The sequence below is a fragment of the Protopterus annectens genome, chromosome 2.part0 (assembly GCF_019279795.1).
Source record: "Protopterus annectens isolate FY-2018-M chromosome 2.part0, PAN1.0, whole genome shotgun sequence".
In the NCBI taxonomy this organism is placed as follows: domain Eukaryota; kingdom Metazoa; phylum Chordata; order Ceratodontiformes; family Protopteridae; genus Protopterus; species Protopterus annectens.
The window spans coordinates 1,236,526,492-1,236,545,482 of record NC_056728.1 but is presented as its reverse complement, the minus strand read 5'-3'; the positions used below and the strand labels follow the sequence as shown (position 1 = coordinate 1,236,545,482).

General features: G+C 37.9%; 1 protein-coding gene across 2 annotated transcripts in view; it reads left to right on the top strand.

Moving 5' to 3' along the window:
• CORIN (corin, serine peptidase) overlaps positions 1-18,991 on the top strand; it is a 1,415,152-nt gene that overhangs the window by 174,480 nt on the left and 1,221,681 nt on the right. For both annotated transcript variants that reach the window (XM_044061411.1, XM_044061410.1), the window contains exon 2: positions 8,727-8,871. In XM_044061411.1, the coding sequence (XP_043917346.1) occupies positions 8,751-8,871 (121 nt within the window). In that variant the 5' untranslated portion in view covers positions 8,727-8,750. The remainder of the gene's footprint in view (positions 1-8,726; positions 8,872-18,991) is intronic.

The window sequence follows — 18,991 nt, the reverse complement described above, 5'->3', positions numbered from 1 at the left end:
TTCATTCATTCAAAAGTGTCACATTCTCTTAGTTTCAGCATCTGCAAACAGTGAAATGCATACTATCAAAACACATTATAGTGTACTTTAATTGTTTTGGAACCAGGCTATGACCAGTTAGATTCCAAATCCATGATTCTTAAATATATAAACTGGATGAAAGTACACATTCAGAGTAAAAGATGAATATATTCTTTAAATAATTAATTTTCCCATTACTGTGGATTGGTGTGACCTCAGAGTTAATATGTCTACAGATTAGGGGTGCGGAGGCAAAGCACCCCACTCTGAATGGTGCACAGGGGCTTGTCCCTCCTGCAAAATAATTAACAAAACACTAATACTGGTTTAATGTTTTATTGCATTAGATTTCAGAGTGAACAGTTCATACTCCAGATAATATGAACTTTGTATCTTAATTTTACGGAAACTGCATAGCAGATTAACTTTGCAGCATGAAGTTTGCTGATCGATCAGCATTTGAAACAGTGATCTTCTTTCATGGAGTATAAACATTTCCAGAGTGTGATCCATATTCCATTAATTCATCACATTTGCTGGCTCAGAAAAGGCCCTTCCTTCCCTGTTACCAAACTCGTCATCTGATATCACTAGTTAGAAACCTTCATATGGGCTGCAGTACCAGATAACTGAGTGGCCACTGATATGTATAGAGGAAAATTGGACTCTCAGAGACTTCACCGTCAAGGAGCTTAAAATAACACTATGCTACTAATAAAACTGGCCTAAACAAGGTCATGTGAGAGTAAAATGTGAAAGCAAAAAATTAATAATATAGATAAGATCCCCAAGAAAAATGTTAAATTATTAGGCAGTAAAGGCTCAAAATTACTGTGGAAAAATTCAAATACAGCAGTTTCTTTCTTATGACAGACAATATCTCAGTGCAGTAGTATTAAGAGCTGTCAGAGTAACAGTTCTTTTACTTAAATGTTGATTATCTAGTTTTGTAGCCGCTACGAGGCCACGAATGTCATGACTTCACTGACTGTATTTGTAATGTCTGGCTGTTTAAGAGTGGTTCACCTTGATGTGATTTAGCCTCTTGCTTAATTGGAAGACAGAAACATGAGTGAAGACTGAGGGTAGCACAAGACCTCTGCCCATTTATTGCAATAAACATCATCATCAGGACTTAAAGCAGAAGTAATTCTGGACTGGTGACTAGGGCTGTCACACAAATGTGGAAATTAATTTTAATAATAGTCTGTGCAGGAATATTGGTAGAGCAGTGTGCATCACATACTGTATACCATTCAGTAGGGATGAGATGCATATGTGTACAATAATTTTACATTTAAAACAGACCAGAAGTTATAAGCATCCTATGTCATTGCTCTTAATTTTGTTAATCAAATTAAGTGATTTACGTATCTTTAAAAAACAGATCAGGTCTCTGTGTGACATACATGGTGTTTATTTCCACTTACACGTAATTCATACCACATCCTCAAGATGCACGCACATATACACACACACACACACACACACACACACACACACACACACACACACACACACACACACACACAAATATGCACACACACGTACACATGCATGCACATTCATTGTATCTGGGTATATATATTGTTCCATAATACAAACAGAAAACAACTGACTTTAATAATTGGCTTAGTTTCTGGTGTCATTCTAAGGGTGTGCAATATTTCTCAGCATAGAAGGAGATGGTCAGTAAAGCACACTGTTTTGCCAGGGATGATCTGCACTTCTCCACTCTTGGCTTTTGAATATTATCTAAATCATTGTATTCCCCATAGTGCTGTTTTTAGTCAAAGCCAAAATGAAAGTATTTTCAACATAGCAAATCAAACCCAAGAAAATCTAAAGGTATTACTGCTCTATAGTATGTGTCTAAACAAGAAACTCCACTCTGTACAAGCTCTACTTACCTTACAGAACTTTGATGTCTGTGCAGTCAATGAGACATGGCTTAAAGCCACAGACAGCGCCCAGACACTGCAAGGCTGCAATGACTTCCACACATGTAGACTAGCTACTACACAAGCAGGGATTAAACATAGAGATGTCCCAAGTTTTTATTAAAAATAAAGATACCTCAAGGCTAGTCAAGCAGGTAGATGCACTTGAGCTTCTCTATGTTCAAATCACCATACGCAAAATTCAATACCACGTCCTTGCAAGAAAAAGGTCCCCCTGTATGACCCAGGAAACCCATGATGCATATTTAAGTTTACTGGAAACACTTGCCATCTAACCCAATACCATATTCATGGGCAATTTTAATTACCACAGCATTAATTGTGAATCATGTATGAAACTAAACATGCAGACACAGAGATTCCTGGAGTTTGTAAACATAAACTCCCTGAACCAGACTGTCAGTACATGAACCAGGGGCACAAACATGATAGATCTGGTCCTCACTAATGTGGTAGAGACCTGCACACCTCCTGTAGTAAAACTCTCTGGTAAGGTCAGGTCACAAAACAGTCTGATTTGAATTAAAAATAAAAACCCAGAATTCCAGCTAACCATGGAATATTCAGAAACTACTCTAAGGCTAACTTCCTCCTACTAAGTGGTAACCTGGCAACATTTCAAACCCCTCCCCCAAATCCAGAGAACACTGCTGCCTATGCAAAACTGTTCACAGAAACCCTATACAAGCATGTTAATAGCTGCATAGAGGCAGCCATACCCACCAGGAATAAGTAAAGAACTAACTCAAAAAACAACCCTCCCTGGTAGAATCACAACACCAATAAGCTGTATAACAGAAGGAAGAAAATCATAGCAAAAATTAGGAGGTGTAGCATCCAGAAGGATAAAGGCACTCTCATTAAACTTAACAAGCAACTCAGAAGACAAAGTCTACCAAGGCCAAATTTGAGGTAAGTTGGACTTTTAGGCCTACGACAATCACAAGACATTCTTTAAATATGTCTACAACCTCAAAGGCATACAGAGCTCATTGTTAATGGAGTCACCTATACTGAGCAAGAAGATATAGCAAACCTACTGGTAGACAAACTCAGCTCTAACTTTACTCCTCTCCCCCATTCTCCCCTCAGGAAATACCATCAAATATAACTCCCCCAACAATCACTAAGGGGAGTTATATTTTATAGTACAACTCTCCAAATTATCATTAGGGCACTTGTCCTCAATGGTCTCTTTAAAGCCAAGAACACTGCATTGATGAACCCTGACAATATCCCTAGCTGCCTTCTAAATAGCATGAAATATGACCTATCTGGCCATCTGGCATCAGTATTTAACTGTAGCATCCAAACAGGCTACACGTCTCAGGAATAGAGAGTAGCTGCCATCATTCCTCTGCACAAAGTTGGACCACCTAGAGATCCATAAGTCTCACTAGTCTCCTATACAAAGCCATGGAAAGAATTATCATGGAAATGATCAATAATGACATAGGAAACCTCCAAACACTGGACCCAACCCACTTTTGGTTCATCAAGAGCAGATCATGTTGATTCAACCTGCTGGACTTCTTTGATAAGGTCACTAAAGCAATTGATGAGTGCATAATGGTTCACATAGAATACCTTGCCCTGACCACGGCATTTGACACAATACCCCACACAGGCATTTTTGACAAACTAAAAAGGTTAGGTTTATGTCACCCAGTGGATAGCCAGATGGCTCACAGACAGGAACAAGGAAGTTAGATCTGGGGAGTCCACTCCCACAGAGTGGCCAGTCACCAGCGGAGTCCACCAGGGATCACTCCTGGGACCACTTCTTTTTTGACATCTAGTTCTGTGAAGGCAAACCCAACATCAAGGACCACTGGCTAACAAAAACTGCAAATTTTGGCAAATTAGGAGCGGTCAGGGAATCCCCCACCATCACTAATGTTCTCCAGGAAGGGCTGACACAGACAGATAACTGGTGTCAGAGCCATGGACTAAAACTAAATGCCAAGAAATGCATAATAGTATCCTTCAGGAAGTAATCCACCCCTGGTAACTATCATATTCACAACACAACCTTAAGAGCTGGCCCAGTAGTCAGGGACTTAGGGACATAGGTAGACAGTAATCAAGCTTCTGATCATCATGTGTCTGCTGTAGTAAGGAAATAATTCTATGTTGTACAACTTATAAACAAAGGTATAGTATCTAGGATCAAGGAGGTCATTGTTCTATTGTATTCAGCATTCATCAGACCTGTCATTGAGTACAATGCACCTATTGTTTGTACCTAACCAGGCACATCCAACAACTGGAATGTCTACAGAGGTTCCTCACTAAAAAAATACAGGACATAAGTAATATGCCCCATGCAGACCACCTCAAGGCCCTATCCCTTTATTCTGTCTCCTACAGGCTGCTGAGGAGAGATCTACATCTGACGTGTAAGACAGTGTCAGACCTCACCCTTATGGACCTCCTGCATATCAACAAAACAAACAGCACTGGTATTTACATTTTAAAGTCTTATACCTTGCCTGTGACATAAACAGGACCTGCTGGAGAGACAGGTATGAATCACAGAGATACCCCTTTTCTGGAACAGTCTCCCTGTCCATGGGAATAAGAGTTCTTCCCTAACCCAATTCAAGTGTAATTTAGACAATTGGATGGGGAACGGGATATTCATTCCTGCATTGGCACTTATGTCTCTAATGGACAAAGGCAGCCTGTAAATTGTTCATCTCCAAGCCCTTTCTTACTCTTATTAAGGGTACCATTGGGATGCATGACTAAGCTTAAAAAAGCCACAGTGGTCATTATCCCAGAACACACCTATAAATCTATATATATATATATATATATATATATATATATATATATATATATATGTATATATATATATATTAGTGTGTGAAGATGTCTGTGTGTGTGTGTGTGTGTGTGTGTGTGTGTGTGTGTGCGTGCAGCACATGTCTGTGTGTATGTGTCTGTGTGTGTATGTGCAGCACGTGTGTGTGTGTGTGTGTGTGTGTGTGTGTGTGTGTGTGTGTGTGTGTGTGTGTGTGTGTGTGTGTGTGTGTGTGTGTGTGTGTGTGTGTGTGTGTGTGTGTGTGTGTGTGCGTGTGTGCGTGTGTGTGTGTGCGTGCAGCACATGTCTGTGTGTATGTGTCTGTGTGTGTATGTGCAGCACGTGTGTGTGTGTGTGTGTGTGTGTGTGTGTGTGTGTGTGTGTGTGTGTGTGTGTGTGGTATAATGGTACTGTTAGGGAAAGGGATCATTGTAACGTAATGTATAAGGCTGGGGTTAGGGGCAGAGGCAGGCTTAGAGTATGCACATATAGGTAAAGTGGCACAGGGGATCTTTATTTATTTATTTATGTATGTATTTATGTATGTATTTATTTGGAATGCCTGCTACTGAAGCCTGTTATTTTTTTTCTGCAGCAGAGACATTCTGAATATTGGCATACAATTCCTAAAACCTGGTTACAGCCTGGATATAGAGTTGAGGATGCAAATATGATAAATTATCAGAAAAGAACCATTTAAACACATAATTGAAAAAAATACCTTTAATTTAATTATAGTTGCAATCCCAACAGATACAATGTTGAAAGAACTGCTTGTATAAAATTTTTACATTTCTTGATTCATGTGATATAATATTACTTTGTTGTATAATTGAATAATTTAATTATAGTTGCAATCCCAACAGATACGATGTTGAAAGAACTGCTTGTATAAAATTTTTACATTTCTTGATTCATGTGATAGAATATTACTTTGTTGCTTAGAAAGAGCTAACATGCTAGTTTCTTGCTTAGCTGATATGCAGGGAATACAAATAATACACACGTGAAAATAGTGTATTCACAGAGAAAAACAGTGTTAATAATGGAAAGGTTTATGAAACCTAATTATATAGATATTTATATAGACAAGAGACTTTAAATTATCTTTGTTGAACAGGTTACTTGCATTAAACTGCTGTACTGTTTTCAGGTGAGACCCCCTCCAATACTGACCAAGGGTAATTTCACCATTACTTTAGGGAAACTTCACATTTTTATTTATTGGTGCCATAGAACCTTTTATATCAACCATAGATGGGGGCAATGGCTAACCCAATTCAAGTGTAATTTAGACAATTGGATGGGGAACGGGATATTCATTCCTGCATTGGCACTTATGTCTCTAATGGACAAAGGCAGCCTGTAAATTGTTCATCTCCAAGCCCTTTCTTACTCTTATTAAGGGTACCATTGGGATGCATGACTAAGCTTAAAAAAGCCACAGTGGTCATTATCCCAGAACACACCTATAAATATATATATATATATATATATATATATATATATATATATATATATATATATTAGTGTGTGTAGATGTCTGTGTGTGTGTGTGTGTGTGTGTGTGTGTGTGTGTGTGTGTGTGTGTGTGCAGCACATGTCTGTGTGTATGTGTGTGTGTGTGTATGTGCAGCACGTGTGTGTGTGTGTGTGTGTGTGTGTGTGTGTGTGTGTGTGTGTGTGTGTGTGTGTGTGTGTGTGTTTACATGTATTATATGGGTCTGCTTCGTAACATTGAAATTTCATAATGTTGAATTTCATAACATTGAGACCAAAACATCTTAATCCCAAAACACTGGAAACCCAAAACATTGAAAACTCAGAATGTTGAAAGTGTGTTTCATAACATTGAAAACTACAATGCATATGTAAATAACATCCCCTCCACCTACAACAACACATACCTGACAAACACACTTTCTACTACGTTTCTGCACCTCCCATCTGGGGGGGCTCTGCCTCCTACACTCCTTCCCCTCTGTAAATTAAATATACCAACTCCAAGATTGCACTACAGTGGAAAAAAGTTAATTTCCTAACCCCCTCAAGTTAGGAAATTAACTTTTTTAAACTGTAGTGTGATCTTGGAGTTTGGATATTTAATATACAGGGGGTGTGGTGGGAAGAGAGGGTGCAGGGGGGCTTGCCCCCCTGCAGAAACATAGTAGAAAGTGTGTTTGTTAGTTACGTGTTGTAAGTGGAGAGGATGTCATTTACATATGCATATAGGATGTAGAAGATTTAAAAATGTTTTATACATCGTGTGTAATCATGGTGTGCAAATAAGTATATTGTGGGATGTTATTACAGTGTAATGGACAATGGTTGTTGCATGGCAAAGGACAAAAGAAGGGGGAGGGGTAATTATTGTTGTCTTAAAGGAGTATTCAAACCGACTAAACGCGCACATTTTGCAATGGATCCAAAAGCACCAGTGGATCCTAAGAACTAGTGTAGTGTTCATTAGGCATGTTTCTACACCACTTGTATTTACTTTCTTTGAACATATGGTATATGTATCTATCTATCTATATATGTATATCTTGATATATATATATATATATATATATATATATATATATATATAGATAGATATAGATACGCACATGCATTTCAGTCTTTGTATCTATCTTTGCTAATTTTTGTACAGAACAGTCATGTAACCATTTACAGTCTTTGCTGACAGTTTAATGTTTCTTGTTAATTAGCTGCTTGACTAACAGGATGCATAATTCCCAAGACTTTCATTGTTCTCAAAAGTGTTTCACATGAAGCAGAGCTCCTCAATGACCCTATTTAAGAGCAACCTTGACAATTGAATGGGTGACCGTAAATTCACCTCCCTCGTGGACAGGGGTAGTTGGTGCTGATCATAGAATTGCTCTGCTAACAATGACCATCTAACTATGGTCAATTATGGTACACATGTTTTTACATGGCTAGGCTTGTAAAGGCCCCTAGGGCCATTAGCCTAGTAGCCTCCTATGAACCTATGAACCTACGTGCTTTAAATCTGCATTGTCTTTGACATGTGTGACACATTAACGGTTAATGCAGAGGATTAAGGCTACGGCTGTTAATAACATTCATCTTGTAGTCTTGGGTTTGCTTCCTTAAGTCTTCATTTGTCTCTTGTTTGACTGAGTAAATCAGTAAAAGAGGCAGTGCTCCTTGGATTCCAGTGAAATGAGCCTCAACCCAAAAAGGTAAGCCAGTTAAAGAAAAAAATATTTGAGGAAGAAATAACAAAATTCTCCAAACCAAATGTCTAAAATAACAGAAAATATCAAATTCACAAACTCAGTACTGCTCTGGACCCAAGAAAAACACTTTGGCTTCTGTAGAGGGGCTATTCCAAAAGTTCATTATTTTAGAGTTTTGTTGTTGTGAGTTTTATTATTTCTTTCTCATTATTGTTGGATTTGACCTTGACAGCAACAAGGTAGTGATAGTAAGCCTATACATGCGTATGTGTGTGTGTGTGTGTGTGTGTGTGTGTGTGTGTGTGTGTGTGTGTGTGTGTGTGTGTGTGTGTGTGTGTATAAATATAAATATATATATATATATATATATATATATATATATATATATATATATATATGTATATATATATATACACACACACACACACAAATACATACATATATTCTTGTTTTTATTTGAAATGTGCATTTTTTTTCTTCAAACAAGAAATGACGGTCTTTCAGAAAAGCAGAACTGTCTATTAATAGTGTTTTTGCTTAACTAGAATATTTTTGCAGAGAGAAAAATGCATACTGAATTTCGTTATACATTATACAAACACTATAATGGAAATCATATTTATCAGTAGTGCCTTCTTACTTTCATGTAGCAGCAGAAAAACTGTATATAAGACAATTTATGCATTTTAAGCTTATGCTGCATACAGAATTATTTCTTATTGTTGCAAACAGGTTTCCGGAGCAAATGAAGACAATATGGGGGACTCTTGCTCTCAGAAAGTGGGATCTGCCAAGCACCTCCGCCTGCTGCTTTTAATCCTGATTCCATGCATTTGTGTTCTCATCTGCTTACTAGTGATATTGTTGGCGATAATAGGTAAGTTAATTATCAATGCTGGGATGAAGTTGTCTCCACACAAGTAATGCAGAACAATATGGTAGTGATACTATAATGAATGCCAAGGAGTATTCAAAAATGTTGTACCCATTAATGGCATACATAGTGTATACTAAAGAATAGGACTAAATGGACAAGAAATATAAACCTAAGCTTTCATAAAGTCATAAATATCTTTTACATTGGATAATAGTAGGTTTTTTTTTATTTCTGTTGCCATATTTTGTCTTTTCAGTTAAATCTTAACGTGTTTTTTGTGTAACAGCTCAATGTTGTTTTAGTTACCAAAGAGCAAATTGTTTATTATCACAACTATACATACTGTTAATGCATTTCCACAGTTATAAATATTGTATATGTATTAATATGCGATTATCGTTATGTAACTGTTACTTGGAAAAGCTATATGTGTTCTAAAGTGTTATACTGTTTGGAGATTTTTCTCCACGGGCCTTCACTGAAAAGGGATCTTGCATAGCCCAGTTGGACTTTCACTGTGCACAAATGTAAATGAGTACATCGATAAATAAATAAATAAGTTCAGTAGAATCCATGTGATAAGTCGGACATTTATATTTTAAGTTTATATAATTACATTTTTACTTATCCAGGTAGCTGAACACCATGTAATGTGAGTCATCATAAAAGAGATGATAATGTCACCTATAGTTTCCTTAGCAAAATAAATTCACATCTAACTCCATGAACTTTATTTTATTTATTTGTCATTTGTTAACCAGGTTACTCTAAATGAGCCAGTGGCACATTTTCAGTGTAGACCCAAGGGAGAAAATCCCCAACTTACAAAACAATACAATACAATTTGTGGAAACATTAGAAAATAAATGAATGATACACAGTATAAGAAATACAAATATTGTACAGACTGGAATGAAAAAATAAATTATAGTCATAGAGAAACATACTATGGTAATTTACAGGCAGGACTATATGAGGACTAGATGAGTATAATACAATTGAGATTACACATCAAATATAGCTTGGAAATATGTAAAAGATTTATGTTGGTGTGAAACAACTATAACTGGTATTGCTGCTGTCTTCAGAGTGCAGGATGTTATTGGAAGAAGTGGATTTAGAGTCATGAGTGTCAGAGAGGAGTCAATGAAGACAGCTTAGGTAGCAATATGAGAGATAGCAAAGAGGTATTAGGTGGAGAGAGTGGGGGGGGATTAAGTAGGGTCTAGGCAATGGCAGATGTTAGCATTTAGGAGGAAATTTTTGAGTTCAGATTTAAAGCTATGTGTGCTAGTGATGGCTCGGATGTTAGGAGGGAGCTTGTTCTTAGCCTGGGATACACTGTTTTTGTAAAAAGGTTTGCCAATATTTTTGTTGAGTTTGTAGGCATCAAGTAGGTGCTGGTCTGAACTGCGAAGAGTGAGGGAGGGGCTGTAAAGGGAAATTAGGGAGGAGACAGCACAACAAGAGCTAAGGGTTTAGAAAGTAAAGAGTGTATTAGAGAAGCAGGTGTTGGGGGAAATCCAGCCAGTGGGGTTGTTTTAAAGTAAGGCAGTAATGTGATTTGTAAGGCTGGTTACTGGCAAATCTAGTAACACTGTAATAGGTTTGACTGAGTTTAGCTAAAAGGGTGGATTGTAGGTGAGTAAAGATAGGAGAGGTGTATAGTAGACAAGGAAGTAGGAAAGCTTGAGCTAGAGTTTGTTTGGAGTTGGCGGCTAGGTATTTTTTATGTCTGTAGAGAAAGTCAAGTTTCTAATTGGTCTTTTTGATACGGTGCTGTATATGGGTGTCAAATTTCAGGTGGTCATCGATAATAATGCTGAGGAGCTTTGTATGTGGGTCAGCTTAAATAATGGTTTTATCAAGAGAAGAAATGGTGAAGGTGGTTTTGAGGTGGTAGAGGGATTTGGGAAAAAAGACTAGAAGTTTGGTTTTCATGGGGTTAAGTATCAGTTGGTTGCTGGTTAGCCATCTTTCTATGGATGAAAAGACATTTTGAGTGATAAAGAGAAGGCTGGAAATATTAGCACAGGAGATAATAGTGGAGTTGTCTGTGTATTGTATCAGGGTGGAGGTTGTACAGGAAGTATGTAGTTGTTGGAAAAAACATTAAAGAGTAGAGGGCCAAGAATGGAGCCTTGAGGGACCCCAGTATGAATAGGTAAGAAAGGGGAGCAGGTGGAGTGCCATATCATTGACTGTTGTCTGTTAGTGAGATAGCTAGAGAACTTTGCAATAGTAGAGGGGGATAGGTTGAGATCAGTTAGTTTAGCAAGAAGTTTAGAATGAGAGACAGTATCGAAAGCTTTTGAGAAGTCGAGAAAGAGGCAAGAAATAAGAAGATTTTTGTCTCTGAATTCGGCAACAGTCTGAGTAAAGGACAGAAGGCCAGTGGATGTACTATGATGGGGTCTGAATTCATGTTGAGTAGGGGTTAAAAGGTTTTCATGTATTAGGGATTTAAGTAGCTGTTTGTGAATGCATTTTTCAAGGAGTTTAGAAAGTGGAGAGAGAATAGCAGTAGGTCTGTAGTTAGATGTTTCATTGCTATTGCCTCATTTGTGTAATGGTGTAAAAGGATTTCAATATGTCTGGGGTGGTGGATTCCTGTATAGACCTAGCGATCAAAATGAAAACAGGGTACCCTATTGAGTGAGCAGCAAATTTAATAAAGGGGGGGGGTTGTCAGGGCAGGGGGAGCATGATTTTAATTTAAGCAGAAGAGGTTTCATGCAAGAAGTTGGGATGGGGCTTATTGTTAAAGAGGTATTACTGATAGTACTGGGAGTGGTATGTGTGAGAATATGACTTTGACCATTTTAGTTAATTTGCAAATAGATTCTATGAAATAAGAGTTAAGAACAGTGTCGGTTTCAAGGGGAGTTTTGTTGGGGTAGGAGTTGGAGGTGGTAGGGCTTCCTGGGTGTACGATTTTATTAAAAGAGTCCCAGAATTTTTTGGGGGGTTGGAGTTATGGGTGAATTGGGCATTATAATAGAATATTTTTCTTATCCTTGATAATTTGCTTTTTCGTAAGGTTACAAACTTATTGCAAGAGTGAAAATGGAAATATTACTGTGATGCATATTGCACTTTTTGTAAATTATAGAGTTCTTATCTATAAAATTGAGTTGTTTAATCAAGTAACTTTGTTTAGGCTTGTACATTCTGTCCATTAGAAGGAATACCTGAGAAAGATTATTAGGATGGCTCATAGCAGTTTAAATGCAAATGGCTAAACAAGTGGAACGAAAAGAGAGTATCAAAAGAACTGAGATGATCCTTCAATGTACCATATCGAAGGGGAAGGAGGAGGTACTGAAGACTTCTACTCTGGGTCAAAAAGTCCTAAAAGGGAGAAATATGATGAGAAAATGAGAGAGGAAACACATAGTAAGGCTGCACAGGATTTGACCAAGAGATGACGGTAACTCATTTTATCTCTGCATCCAGATATTTGTCCACTAAGAGCATCTTGAAATACATTTATGATAAAATAGTTGAAATAAAGCAAGTTAGAGTCAAAAAAGGGTAATTTATTTTGCTTGTATGTTTTCATGCCACTAGGCACTGGAAGTCCATGTTAAAACTTTTTTATTTTTTATTTTTTTGGTTAACATTCTGAAGCTCAGTCTTGCCCATTTTGACATCAGATACAAACTGTATTGCACCAGCTCAATGTCACAGAGACATAAAGCCTGGACTGTGACCCAGGATCATTTAATGACTGGGCAGTGGTGAGGCCAGTAATGGACAGCAGGAATAAGCAGCTGATGCCAGCTTACACATTCTGTGGGAGGGGCAAGTCCTGCCTTTTTACATCATCAGCAGTAACAGAAAAGAAAGAAGGAAAGGGAAACAGGGAGACAGAGAGAGAGAGTGTGCGTGTGTTGGTATGCAATGCTGGTATATAAAGTGATGGACCAGGGATGTACATTTGATTTTAAAAAGCTGCATACACAATAGCCTTCATGTGATCATCTGCAGAGGCATGATCACTCACTGGAAAAGACCCACATGACAGTAAGTATGCATGACACCCAGTGATGATATCACCTCTTATGGCTGAATGCATAATAGCCTGTGAGTGAAAATATGCTAGGAAAAGAAGATACCAGCCTTGGGGCTGAGTGTGTGCATGATTAATAAGTGTTTATGTCCACCGTTGTGTGTGTGTGTGTGTGTGTGTGTGTGTGTGTGTGTGTGTGTGTGTGTGTGTGTGTGTGTGTGTGTGTGTGTGTGTAAAAGTATAAGCATATATTAAATCAGCTGAATGTTTATATCAAGCATAGTACAGATGTAGTGTAGAAAGCAGTTTGTTTTAGACCTGGTTTTGTTAGTAACATTGTAGGAATATACATTAAGGTGTCATCTCAGTTATTTAAAATAACTGAGCCTTGTTTTTATAACATAATTCAAAACAGGCAAGACATTTGTATGAAGAACAGAGCCCTCCTGCCATCTTTATGGCATTGTGGAACCGAAATGATTGCTTCCTTCGCTCAATCTTGATTATCATTGATGTAGAAACTACTGGAAAAGGAGATCAGTAAAATCTGCAGTAGCCTACTCATTGCATCCAAAGTTACGAATTTATAACTGACTACTTTTTAAAAATCAACAAGTCCTATTCTGCAGTAAAACTGATAATGAAATGTGCCTTTGCACTCAGCATGGCACTCTGAGTGGGAATAATAAAATTGTGAGATGTCTCAGATAATACATTGCTTATTGTAGTACACATCTGACATAGCAGAAGAAATGTCCCTTTCTTCGGTGTACAAGAAACATAAACATTATTATATAAAGGAGTACAGATGGCAAACTCTCCTATAGAATGGAAATAAATAATATAGGAGGTTATTTAGTTATTTGTTGCATATGGTTGACAGGTCAGTGAGACTGGGCAGAGAATATTTTCAGTAGAAACCCATGGAGAAAAGCTCCATTACAGGGGCATAATACACACATAGTATTAAAGTGAACAATTGAGATATGTACATAATATCAGTTTGAACAGATAGTATCAAATTCATTTTGTTACTATCTGTTCACTTTGATATTTTGTATTAATCCATTTTGCACAAAACAATTAAATCAAAATAAAACCTTTAGAAAATTTGTATATTAGAAATTTGCATGAGTTCCCAGTTTTCAAGAGAATACATTCACGACTCACAACAGTTGTGCAGAGATATGTACACATTTAAGAAGACAGGAGATTAAGAATAAAGGAACAAGCAGTGGTATGTACTACGAACGTGTTCAGGAATGACATTACAGATACACAGTGTAGTATGTGCTATAGTACATGGTTTTTATGGTAAATGCAGAAGATGCTAGGGAAGAAGGAAAGCGATGTCCGTCATTTGTACGCGGAAGGGCAGGAATAACAACAAACGTTAAAGAAGGGTAATGTTGTTAAGCCTTAGCTAGTAACTGAATTTTGGGCTAGAGAGACATAAAAGAGAGGAGAATTGTACAGGCCAGAAGATGAGTGAGGATGAGGAAGAGGAGGCAAAGCATGGTATTAAAGGAAGAGACTGAGCTAATCTTTGAGGAGGGGGTAGAAGGAGTAGAGAGTTGTAGATGAAAGAAGAGAAATTTAAAACCACAGACATCACGCTACTTAGGAGTTATGATACTGAAGTTTGATGAGGACAACTATGTAGTGATTGTTGTACCATTGCAAGACCATGTGAAAAGAAGACAAATATTTCCAAGTCTAAAGTGAGAAAAGTAGGGTCCTCAGTGGACACCCCCCCCCCCTTATGCTGCACTGCACTATCGGCATCACATCTTCCTGGTATGGGAATAAAACCCACAGCCTAATGTACTAAAGGTGAGTGTGCTACTGGTTGTGCTACTGACATGGTGTAGCAGCAATCCAGTTAAGAGATAACCAAGGCCTGTGCAACCATCAGTTAGATCTCTAGTAGAATAAGATGTTAATTTGAGTGGCATTCCTTGGAAAATGACACAGCTTAACAGCTGATGACACCTGTTCCTGTATTCTTGGAATATCAGACAGCTGTTGATAGTCACACTAAGATTATGTACCTTTGACAAAAAATGAATTTTATTATCCTAGTAGATTATCTAAGAACTGATAGTAGCATTGAAAGGCCAAAATGGAACACAAAAAGTAGTATCTGTTTTTAATGGGTTAAATTTTGTGATGGTTAACAATTATGCAGTTTAAGATGACTGCTGAATGGCCTTGAATGGCATCAGAGCAAGCCACACACAGTACTGAAAGAAAAAGAGAACTAGAGGGGATTACCATGCATGTAGCAGTGACACTGTAACAGTGTCTCTCTAATTAGATAACCAAGTGAAAACATGTACCTGATGAACAGGAGTAGACCCAGTACTGTGCCCTTCAGGACCTTGCAGTTTATAGAGTAGGCAGAACAGTCATCACCCCATCCACCCTGTGGGTGTGCCCAAAGTGGTAGGAGGTAAATTCTTCAAGGACTGTAATGGAGACTTCACTGAAGGTTTTCAAGTACACCAGACGTATCTGGTCAATCATGCCAAAAGAAGCAGAGACATCTAGGATGACCAATAAAACATTCATTGAAATAAAACATTTGATCTATAGCTCAAGCAAATGCTGCATCTGTCCTATGGTATATTCTAAAACCAAGCTACTGGGTCCCAGAGTTCATGAGTTTCGGGGAACGATCCAAGTTGCATACTTACCAAATTATCAGTAGCCTTGATAACAATGGAAGGGTTATAGATAGAACAATAACTATCCAACATGCTGTCATTCATGGTGGAATACTTTTACTTATGTAATCAAGACGTCTTGTAAAGTAATATGGAAAATGCCTGTCCTCAGAGAAGATAGTTTTAAAGATGAATGGGCTGAGGCCATGCAGATAAGAAGAAGCTTGGCTAACCTAGGGCCCAGTCGACAAGAAGTAGGATGTAAACTTCTAAGTACAGCATGAACTCAGACTTTACAGTTTCAAACTCATCCCAAAACTAATCAGAATGATTCTTTTCTGAACACACTGTAAGCCATGTCTCTCTCCTCATGAGGGCATCCTGCTTGAAGGAATCCAGTTGTTAAAAATAAGTGGTTAATTCCCAGTCAGATACAAGGAAGGTCTTCTTAGTGACCATGCAGGTTGAATTTGCACAATCTGTCAACTACCTGGAGGAGCTTCTCTGGCCAATTTTCCACAGCTGAGATCTTCCTAAAATAGTAACATGGTCTGTTATAGGATTTCTGGCTGGTACGCTAAATAGTGTAGGCACAGTGCCAAATTTTCCCCAAATAAGTTGGTATAATTCCATATTTGCTCCATCCTTTGCTTTCTCCAGATGAAGAGGCATAGCTCAGGACATCCCATTGCTCATACAATCTAGCAGAGGCAGAGCAAAAATCAGCAATGCTAAACTGATCCAAAGTCATGGCAAATGAGCTACTCGTACCTCTCAGTGATCCAGATTTTTGCAAAATGTCCAGATTTTTGCCTCATATATTTGATCTGTTCCAGGTAAAATTTGTGATTTTCTGTCAAATAACTAAGGATTGAAATCACTAAATAATCCAAGACGTTTGAGTTTCAGATTTCATATCCTTCAGAAAATGCATGCTAACCCAATCCTGTTACTCTAGCAGTTGTCTAAGTTTGTAACAGCCGTATGTAAAACCTGTTCCTATTTCTGGGCCTTTGTGACCCCATTATTTTAGGCTGTGTCTAGGTTTCCTGTGCTAAGAGATAAGGAGGTGTGGAGCTACTGTATTCTGTAGTCAGCAACTCAGGATTATCTACAACGCTGTCCATTTGGAACAGGTCAAGAACTGGAAACAGATCAGAATTGGCTACATTATTTAATTTTCTTACCTGGGTAGATCAACAGTGGAACAAATATGGCAGAATAGCTTCAGGTGCCAGTTGATGATATGTCTGAGACATGTGCTGCATCCCCTTGCCCAAGATGAGCATACCAAGTTGTGAAACACCAAGGTCAATGAGTGGCCCAGCCAGAGGGGAGCAGAGGTAACTTCCCAAAACTAGTCCAATACTTTCATAATATGTGCAAAAGTTTTCCCAATGGCTAAAAACGTATTAAATCAGACAAAAAAATCAGTCAAAGCAAGGCAGCTTTCAACATTAGTTGACAAGGATGTCCATGAACTTCTTCATGAAGGTCTTCCTGCTACAGGATATATGATAAATGGAAGGAACCTACAATTTTTTGCTGCTCCCCTGACAAATTCAGAAGTATTTGTAATTCTTCAAGATACCCAGACTTCATTCAACTTTGTTTTGAAATATTTTTCCTACCCCCCCCCCCCCATGGTGTCAAATCCTGGATGTTGAATCAGTCAAACTCCTGCAGCACTAGGATAGCCAGGTAAGGAATAAACTGAAAATCTAGCCATGTGTCTATAAGAAACATTATGTAAATGATCTGTAGTAATGTTACACTTACTGTGAGTAGATCATGCTTTTTTAGTTGTGGGAGGACTGTGCTTTTGAATACAACACTCTACATGGGACCTGTGGATTACAGCCCCTAGCTTATGGTCTGTTAGAAAATAGGTTTCCCCTGCATACTATGCAGGTACAATGGTATCAGGTAACAAGGTATCAGAGCCCACCAACATGAGTAGGAATATACTGTCTTAATTTACTTGGGCATAAATGATGTAAGGAACAAAACATTATACAATTAGGAACAACTATAGAGGTTCATGAAAAAGCTAATCATTGGAGAAGAGAGCTACACACTGAGTAACTATTAAAGCTGTCAGTCTGTGGTTCAGAGATACATTTTCTCTTGAATCTCATTTCTTTAAACTTCACTTTACCATAAGCCCATCCTAAAATGGATCTCATAATCAGAAAGCTGTTAATGCTATTCACAATTCTTAATTGCAAGTAGATTAGCTCAGGTAAAAGTCTGTGGTCCACTAGTTTATGCAGGACAGGGCAGGAAGGAGTAAAACAGCTTTGGCTTTGGCTTATTTGGTAGAGAAGGGTTGACGTAAAAGCTGTCACACATGTTCATCCAGTCTGCTATGTAGGCATTCCAATATTGCCAGAGCAGCAATACTTTACACCCTTTTTATATGGCACCTTTGGCCTTGACTACTCCTACAGTATGGTAATTAGATAGTAAATATCACACCTTTATGATATATGATTCCACATATTTCCAGTTTCACCAAATCACACTGAAACTGTCGAATAAGATTGGTCTGCTAGTAAATGGAGAAGTTGAGAGGACATTTTGCTATAAATCAATAGAGACAAAGGATGTGAACATTTCACAAGTACTATTACCAGTGACTCAGTAAAATAGAAAGGTGTGAATGGAACTTACATCAACTGTACTGCTTGTATAAACATGACAGCTAGTGAGGAGGAAAAATGTCATGGCATTTAATGATTTAAACAGTGAATGGGGGAGTGACAAGAGGTTTGGAGGGCTATGTCTGTGCTCATGCCAAAGCACCCCAATTGGTCCTACTATGCATACTGAACACCTCTAGCATTCCAATACAGTAAATTATAATTCTATTTGTACATCATTATAGTAATCCGCCATAGAGCATCTAGGTTGTGTGACACTAATTCAAGCAAGTAAAACAGAATTCTTCTTGAATTCCAGGATATTTTGAATATGGGTCCACTATGAAAATCAAGACTGCTTGCAAATATATTACTGGAGGGAAAATTTGTGAATGCATACCCACTGAACTTCTGAGAAAAATAAGTAGAACCCCATGTGGGGGATATTATCACCTACCACACAGTCTTACTTCTACATAGTAACTCCATGTTCACACATCAAAGAAAAGGTAAATCACCTGTTAAGGGTGAAACATGACTCACAAAACAGTGATCTTGTAGTGGAGTGAATATAATTTTAAATATTAAACTATTCTAGAAGCTGCCTCTTCAAGGAATATGCCTTCTGTCCTGGTTTAGGGGATCTGTGCTTGAACAGGTACAGATTGCCCCCTTTAATATTCATGTTAACACATGAGGATTAATATTATTTCCTCGGTACTAATGACAATATTTGGCAGAAACATATATCTGAAGTTTAATAAAACATTAATAACTGGTATTTGAAGCAGACTATACTG